The 10,006-nt window shown below is 31.1% G+C and overlaps 1 protein-coding gene across 1 annotated transcript; it reads right to left on the minus strand.

Moving 5' to 3' along the window:
• Positions 1 to 484: 484 nt before the first annotated feature.
• Positions 485 to 1,705, minus strand: LOC139497201 (neurotensin receptor type 1-like). The gene has a single exon (XM_071285294.1). It carries the CDS (start codon positions 1,679 to 1,681, stop codon positions 530 to 532), a length of 1,152 nt encoding a protein of 383 aa, XP_071141395.1. The 5' UTR covers positions 1,682 to 1,705; the 3' UTR covers positions 485 to 529.
• Positions 1,706 to 10,006: the final 8,301 nt, after the last annotated feature.

Here is a 10,006-nt window from a genome sequence, read left to right on the forward strand (position 1 = left end):
AAAAGTAGGGGTTAGTGGGCAATTTTTTTAATGGCAATACATGGATAAAACCAGGGGATTTCGAAAATCTGGCAAAAATTCAAAAAAAGAGAGGAGCAAACATGCTTAACATATCTAAGCAGTTAGTCCATAGAATACAACAGTCATCTATGTATCTTTTCCATAAATGTCCGAATTTCGTTGTGAACTCAGATACATCTTAATCTGTAGGTATCCTATCACTAGATGCAAATTCTGTACACATTACAGAACCTGATTTTTCGCGAAATATTTTAGTGTCGAACATGAAATAATTGTTCTGAACAACTATAATTTCTTTCTCTATTGTGTTGAGTAGTTCGGTTTTTTTTATTTTTCTATCCAATAGTTGATTGCTTCGATTTTTGTATGGATGTGGAATATCTGTATAATATATAATTTTGAATTCAAATTAAATGATCTTTCAAACTTCATAAACAACCTAAGTTAAAACTGATGTGTTCTTTATTTTTAGGAGTATTTTTGAAAAAAGCTTGTTACGTTGCACCAATTAAACCCATGAACACGTTTTTGAACATGTTGCAGTTGATTGGGAATATCTAAATGACGTCTTTTTATGTCCACATGTTAACAACGATTTGACTTCACGTCTAAAATGCCTCCCTGTGATACTGTAGAGAAAAAAGTTAATACAGTAATTCATATAAAATATAGTTTTGGTTATATACAAAATTCCCTGCCAATACTCCACGCCATTGTTTGAATATTGTAAATGTACATGTGTTGATAAATGTTTACTATGTAGAAAATTCCTAAACCAAACAATAAAGTACGGTCCATTGCATGCTATATAGCAAAACGAAACTGTAAACAATATAAGAGTAAACTCAAGTCTTATCAAACTCTCGTCTGATGTTGATTGAGATGTGATCGATCGATTATCACGTCTGTTCACGTGCTTTCTGCCGAATACACGAAATTGTGATTTTCGTAAACAAAGTTTTCGCATTATCATAACATTAAATACTGATATAATAACAAACGGAACTACTGTAATCAAAAGCGCAAATATGCTATCCAAGACAAATGACAGGAAGTCGTGATCCTTACTTCCGGTACAATAATGAATACCATCATGACTCAAATAAACTCCACTTAGAACTGGTTTATATATAACTATTATGCAACTCGCTATCATGATACCAAATATAATCCGCCTTGATCCAGATAATGAACATATATATCGTCTGTGAAGAGGATGACATACTCCAATATATCGTTCAATAGTGAAAGCTGTCACAAGCCAGGACGAGAAGAAACGTAAAGCATAAGCTATGTAAAGTAACGTCTGGCATGCACCATCCTTATCCAGAAATTGTAAATTAATATTCGGAATGAGATAAACAAGGCCTCGTTTTAACCATTCTACCGTCACATAAAAGATTAAAACCAACATATCTGAAATTGACAATGCTGCTAAATATGAACTTGCTGACAGATTCCTCATTTTTCTTGCTAAAAATACTGTTAACGACAATGAGTTTCCGAGAATACCAACGAGCAGTATCACAGGTGTTGCATACGCGTAGATGGATCGTCCGATCTCATTAGTTCGTGATTTTTCTGGTTGTTTCATTGGTGTACAATTTGCAGATGTTTCGGTTTCGGAGAAATACTGAGTGTTCAGAAGCTGAAGTAACATATCGTAAACATCATCGTTTGTACAAACCAGTGTAGTATTCTGAAAACAAAATATAAAATTGATTTCTTGTTGCAGATAATTTGAAACGCGATCCTTCTACAAATACAATAAGTGACAAAGGGACATACAACTCATCTTTAAAAAATTATTTTTGAAAACGATACTGAATCGATGTTGTCGTTACTCAATCTTGTTATTGTGAATGGAAATTATGTCAAGGTCAAAGAAAATACAACAAAAAAAAGAAAGAAAGAAAGAAAGAAAGAAGACAGCTTACTGTCTTCAACACCACGTGTATGTCTACGTAATATTTCAATCTCTAAATAGACCGAGAATGAATTTATGAAAAACGATCAAAGGTCTGCCGTTAAATGTATACAAAAATCCCCCCAAAAAAATTGCGAATGATTGATTTGAAAATGCATTTAATCAGCCATTTTATCATTGTTTCTATGTATATCTGAGGGAACAACTGCCTTATCAATAATGATCAAAGGACACGTGATGTTTGATGTTTGCCTTTATGTAAAATCAAGTATAAAGTAAAACCTGAATACCATTAACTGCCATATCAAATTGGTAGATTCTCTAAAACAGTGGATCGGTATAAATGGCGGAGATTTGAACTTCACTGAAAAGGGTAAAATAGCAAAATAACGAAACTCCAGGTAAAATTGAAAACGGAAAGTCTTTTATCAAATGGAAAAATCAAAACCTAACACGAACTGAAAACAAACTGTAATTTTCCTGACTTGATAAAGATTTCCAAAAAGACACAAAAAGATGGCAAAACATGTAACTAATGAGTTAAGCTACACATATCGCATTTATAAGCCAATTGATGGTGATGACATTAAATGAATTGGGTATTGATTTCAATCGTTCGTCCTTTATACCGGTTATGTATAAGGGGTACATCCCTTACGATGAGATCAGTTTGAAATGAACAAGTACGAGCGTAACGTATACGTGAAGAAAGGTAAACCCCATACCATGTATTAAAGGGCAAATTATTGCAAAAATTTAAACGATTGAAGTCAGAGATTCAAGTTCGAGTTTACTGGGTTATATTACGATGCATTCGATATGAAAATGCATAGCCATTTGTATATCATAGCTTAGGACAATTCATTAATGTGCTTGAAATTCTAATTTTACAATTCGTTTATGGACTTTCTGCTGTGAATTCTCCTTGGAATTCAATATTTTTGCATATCTTACTTTTGAATATGAAATTGGTACGCGGATGACATATCATATTCCAATATCTTATTTAATAGATTTCAAAAAGTTTTGACAAGAAAAATAAATATGACGAAAATGAAGAGCAACAAATTGAAATAAGAACTAAACATATGAATCATTTTGCATTTAATTTGTCCTTAAACATCCTTTAAAAGGTTAAATTAAAATCAAAACATTTGTAAATTGAAAATTGTAAATACTAAAACTTTCCACATACCATAGTTAACAAATCCAATTAAAATGTCAAACAAAAACAAAATATTCCGTCATATTTCTATAGCCATGTCTTATAAATGATGCCAGACTAATTTACGCATCCTATTTTCGTGTTGATAAGAAAAGTATATCCTTCCGCTGTTAAGACGTTTAAGGTTATCAGTGAAGTACAGATGATGCAGTATTGATGAAACAATAAAGACCACAGTCATATGAAGAGTTACCTAGAGTGTCATGTGATTGATAAAAACGATAACAAATATCATACCACATAAATTATGTTGATTCGTTTATTGGCGTTTTGATTGCATAGCAACATATTAAAAGCAAACAGATGAAATTCAACTTTAATAGGTGTCAGGTGTCTTTATTATTGAGAAATATATTGGATGTTAAATGCAGAGTACAAACTGATCAAAACAATGATGACTATTTCGCTAAGATAACATCTTGCAGTTGCAGACTTACATATTAACTTTTTGTAAGAAATTTTACATAAACCACAAATTAAGATATATTGCATTTTATTTGTTTTTTATTTATAATGCCTCGTTTTCATTTGCTTTTTAAAATGCAACAGTGCAAACTATGCAATTTTTAAAGAAACAGTAATTGTATATTATGTAATTATCGATGTTTACAAATATGGATAAAATAAGACTATTATTTCGTTTTAATTTTGAGATATTATTGAAATTATTGAATATCAGCTACGTCTTGTACTAATATTTCATGTTTTCGTGTTTACGTGGGTTTTTTTTCTCTCTCTTTTGCACGTGATCCTGTACCTATCTTGCAGCTCGGAAGCCTATAGGATTTTTTTCGATCGTCCGTCTGCCCAAATTTACTCAACTTATCACGCCAGTTAAAGAAGTATTCTAAATACAAATTGGGATAACGTATCGATAGGTATTTTCAATGTGTAAATAGGAAGGTCAAATTAATTCCCGTAGTAGAAAGGATTTATATTCAGGAAACATTTGCGGACAAAACATGCTGAAATTTAAGATCTTAAGATGAAAACACATTGTGCGTGTAGACAAAAACGAACAAGAAAGCAATATAAATAAAGAATCACGCAATACAAATTACAAAATAGACTGCTCATCATGAAAAATAATCCCTTACTATAAATGTGGTATCTGTTCTAAAATTTCAAGTAAAGACAGAATATGTGTATCGTTCATTGATTGGTCATGGTCGTGATGCAGTTCACTATTTATTTGATAAGGTGTTTCCCGTTATACTGAATGTCCGTGTAATAAAACATATTATTGCATAGCAATATAATATTTCCCACAGAAAGTAACCAAAAGTTAGCATGCAATAAATTCTAATATTGCACTAGTGCAATAAATCTTCAAAAATCATGACGTCATCAACGACAAAATCTTATTTTAAATCAAGTTTTACTTATATTATATTGCTATACACTAAAAGGGTTATTGCATGAGTATTATGGAATAATGTCCTTCGTAGAACATATATTGCACTCGCAAGCTCGTGCAACATAAAATTCTACTCGGGACAATATTCATGCAATAACCCTATAATGCCAATTAGACAATAGTGTGACGGATTCCAACATCTATAATAACTACACTTGGCAGTGAATAAATGCAAACTTTAAGTGGCTATCCATTGGTACGGTAAACAGCTGTCAATCCACGACAGGCCAGGAACAACGATCACCGTTAAATAGCTATCAATTCATGACAGAACAGTTACAAGTAACATCAGAAACTTGTTGTGTTTAGCATTTTAACGGTTTGCATCATGGAAAATGATTTAAATCGATCTATATGATGTTACAAACGTATAAGTATAAATTTTACTAAGCATAACGCCGATTTCGTGTTTAAATTAAGTTTAATCTACAATATCATCAATGATGACAGTCGAGTAATTATATTCTAAACTTTCTAATTGTAAACATTATCATGGTTATATTTCATTGAATAGAAAAATAATATAACAATAATATAACGATGAGCTTAATATCAACAAATAAAATCTAAAACAAAATCCATTTAAGGCCAGTTTTGCCTAAGGCACTATTTTAGAGAGCAAGAGTATGTTAATACAAGCTTGTGATGTTCAGAGCTTGCATCCCTTATTATGATTTCCGTAGCCGTATTTTGACAAAACTTTTTGGAGTTTTCAGTCCTCAGTGCATTTCAATTTTATACCTGTTTGGCTCTTTAACTATTTTGATATGTGCATCACTGATTAGTCTTATGAAGACGAAATATGCGTCCTGCGTATAAAATTATAAGCCTGGTATCTGTGATAACTATTTCTTGCTATAGAAATTTTCTGTACATTGAAAGGAAGTTATTTAACCAGTATCAGACATTAGTCAATTGGAGTTATTTTTCGGAAAGTCACCGTGAAAAATAATGCTTTTGTCGTATATTTCAAGGTATTAAGGGTTCCTACTTATTTCTGGTTCAATATCAAATAGATGCACTTGATTGGGTATGAAAAGTTCGATCAAAAGTAAAAATAAAAATTATAAATTTAAGCTACTAAATATATTTGACTTCATGTATAAGGCATCTGACGCGATGAATTAAGTGAATTATATATCGTACCTTTTGTTGTATAGTACAATTATCATGTAATTGAAAGCTTAAATTAGCTTTGTGGAATATATTTCCATAGCGAAGGATAGTAAGGACATATAACTTATTTATACGCTTTTTGTGTTATTGTATAAAACCTATACATATATATATATATATATATATATATACGATGTAACAAATGTCATGCATTCAACTATTGGTTCCTAAAATGATCCTAATATAAAAATGTACCTGATGTTGTATGTTATCATTTATCAAATGAACATTAACCTTAATTTAGTAGTTCTGTAAATTAGTGTTTATGCATTTAAAAACCAAATTTGTGTTTGTATTAAAATGTGACAAAACTGAGTTATTTGTTATCATCCTTTAGGCAAAGCTTAGCATAAAAACATTGAATACAAAATCGTGTGATTATCACTATAAAAAATGATAAAATTAGTAGTTATTTTGTTATTAATCATGTTAATCTTATATAAATATAAAGGTATCCGATTACAAAGTGTCCGTGGGCAGTCGCAATAACATTGAGTTTATCTAGTTTTGCGTATATACTAATGCTCCTTTTTATATTAAGCCATGGAGTCTCAAAGGCATACGAGTTCATAAAAGGATATTAAAATAACGTAAGAAAAAGCACTGAAATATTTACATGTACAATAAATATTTGAAATGACAAAAACAAGATACTTATAATACGATTTTATATATATAAAAAAAGAAAAACCATCTGTTCTCGGTTGTAAAATAATTCAATATTTTGATACAAAACTCGTGTCAATTTAAACGTTGTTAAAGCAGATTAACGTAAAAAGCTGACATATCAGTAGTGTTCTGACCTTCAAATGAGAGAATTATTATCAATCCCCGTTCACCCACATGGTACATAGCAGATTTACGTAAAAAGCTGACATATCAGTAGTGGTTTGCCCTTCAAATGAGAGAATCATTATCAATCCCCGTTCACCCACATAGTACATAGCAGATTAACGTAAAAAGCTGACATATCAGTGTTGTTTTGCCCTTCAAATGATAGAATTATTATCAATCCCCGTTCTCCCATATAGTACATAAGATACAACACTTGACAGTTTCAGAACAATATCATCATAAACTCATTATATCATACTATATTTGTTACACTTTAAAACCGGTTTCGAACTACAATTTCATATTTATTTTTGTTTCATAAAAAGTTATCTTGCAATGTATCGTTCATGTTCAATGCCACAATAATTATAATTTTGCTTCTTACAATAGCATCATAATATAATACTATATTTGTGACACTTTTAAACTAGTTTGAACTACAATTTCATTTTTGTTTCATAAAAAGTTATCTATGCGATGTATTATTCATGTTCAATGTCATGTCAAAGAAAGGTTCTTATATTTTTTATGAATTTAACAAATATGAAAGTGAGAAGTCAAGGTTATGTAAAATTGGCAATCAAAAACCTTGCTACTGGCACAGCTATTATAAAAAAAAGTAAACAACAATATAATTACGTCCGTGAAACTACTCACAGATGGGGGTTATTGAAATTATAGAACAGGAAGTTACAGAGGACGAAATATTGTCAGCTGTTAAAAAAATATGTAATGGCAAAGCCCCAGGGGAAGATGGGATTGTCAACGAATAGATAAAAAGTACGGTGAATCAATTTTTGCCTATTTACACTAAGTTATTCAATTTAGTGTTTGATTCTGGAATCGTTCCCAAATCATAGCTTATTGGTATCATTAAGCCGTTATTTAAAAACAAGGGGGATCCAAATAATTTGGATAATTACCGAGCTATTTGTCTTACATCGAATTTAGCAAAGGTGTTCACCTCTATACTTAATTCAAGACTTAATGCTCTGTCAGACGAGATCGGGATTATAACTGATACCCAGGGTGGTTTTCGTAAGGGGTATTCTGTCCAAGGTAGTATGTTTATCATGCATGCTTTAATTTCACTATATTTGAGTTCGGGAAAGAAATTATTTTACGCTTATGTAGATTTCAAAAAAAAGCTTTTGATACAGTGTGGAGGGTAAATATTATTAAAATATAACATTGGTGGGAAAATGTTTAAAGTTATATTGAGCATGTATACGGATATTAAGTCTTGTGTTAAAAATGGAGAACTAAAAACAGATTTTTTCCCGTGTGAGGTGGGTGTAAGACAGGGAGAAAAAATGTCACCTTTTCTCTTTGCCTTATACCTGAATGACTTGGAGGAATATCTGGATGAAAACTATGTTGAGGGTCTAACATTTATGAATGACAAATTTACAGAGAATCTTGATTTGTATATCAAGTTATTTATTCTTCTGTACGCCGACGACACTATTATTTTTGCGGAGTCGGCAGAAGGGTTGCATAAGGCTCTGAATGTTTTTGAGCAATATTGTTTTGAGTGGAAACTCACTGTGAATGTATCAAAAACTAAGATTGTAATTTTTTCAAAAAGAAAGTTTAATAAGAATGTTACTTTTAAACTATGTAATGAAATTATTGAAATTAAAGATTCATATGTTTATCTTGGTCTGCTGTTTAATTACAACGGAAACTTCTTTCAAGCTCGAAAAAACTGGTAGACCAAGCTCAAAAAGCACTTTATGCTCTTTACAAGAAGATACAAAATATCTCACTCCCGATTGATTTACAGTTAAAATTATTTGATGCATTGGTGGTTCCTATTTTGACCTATTCCTCGGAAATATGAGGGTTTGAAAATATAAATAATACTGAAAAATTACATCTACAGTTTTGTAAGCGCATTTTGAGGGTGCGATCCTCTACATCCAAATTTTATGGTGTATGGAGAACTTGGAAGATTTCCACTTGAACTGCAGATCAAGTAAAAATGGTATGTTATTGGCACAAGCTTGCAACAAACGATAAAGAATTATCGGGTAAACTGTACAAGTTACTTTGGTACATGCATGAGCATGAAGGTTATAATTTCAAATGGTTTAACTATGTAAAATCCGTGTTTAATGACTGTGGCTTTTGTGAAGTATATAATATTCCGGAGCAAGCTGATTATGATTATATTAAAACTAATGTGAGGCAGCGTCTCCAGGACCAGTTTATTCAAAATGGTTCTCTGATATAAATAACTCATCAAGGGGGAAATTTTATTTACACTTCATAGAAGAGTTTTGCTTAGAAACATATCTGTTAAAATTGAGGCGGGGTCATAGGGTTAATATATGTAAACTAAGGGTATGTAATACAAAGTTTCCCATTGAAACAGGAAGATGGAGAAATGTACCACCAAATGAGAGACTTTGTCCACTTTGTAAAGCTGGTCTTGGGGATGTGTACCACTATATATGTATGTGTACCAATTGTGAAGTTAAAGATTTAAGGGGAAGTTCATACCTGTATATTATTTAAAATATCCAAATGTTAAAAAAGTACTGAGTATGCTTAAATATTGTAATAATAATGTGCTGTCTAAGCTGTCAATTTTCATTCAAAAGGTAGAAAAGATGCTTGTCTGATTTAAAATTGCAATAAACAAAGATTTATTTCTGAAGATGTATAATATAGAAATGTATACTGAATGTATTATGAAATATGTTGTGATTTATATTGTGTATAATATTCTCCTGTTACGCAGTCTTCTGCGGCTGAGTTTTCTTTAATAAACTATGAAACTATGAAACTATGATCCAAAAAAATAACGCTTTTGAAGCATTTGAACATTAGGTTAGTGTAAAACGGTTTTCGCAGGTGCAATGTGAATTTATCTGATAGTGATAACTTCAGTCAGTTTTATTGTTAACCGAACCGACCTATATATAGTGTTGACAAATACAATTAAGCAAATCTACTATAGTTGGATCATCATGCATGTCTGATTGTAAAAAAATGATCAAATGATGTTACTTCTGCTGTTGCAATAAAAATAGAACATATCTTTATAAAGGCCTGTAGGTTAACAGTAAATAATGCCATTTTAAAAAACTTTCTATCTGAGTTTGTGAATTTTTAAAAAGGATAATTTGTCTCGTCCTGTAGCCAGATAATTGTAAACAATTTTAACAACTTTTGTATGTGCAATAGAAATTGAAGACATCTTTATCAAGGTATGTAGGTTATCAGTTAAGAATGCGTCGATGGCTGTTTCAACGGACTTTCTATCTGAGTTGTGAAATTTTCATAGAGTCAACAAATTATACGGGTTATCTTCTCATATATTTTATGATAGTATGATACTAAACCCCTAACGGGAGTGATTGTGCCTGATATTCATATGATGAAGACATAATCTTTCAAT

This window comes from Mytilus edulis, chromosome 12, assembly GCF_963676685.1.
Source record: "Mytilus edulis chromosome 12, xbMytEdul2.2, whole genome shotgun sequence".
Lineage (NCBI taxonomy): Eukaryota > Metazoa > Mollusca > Bivalvia > Mytilida > Mytilidae > Mytilus > Mytilus edulis.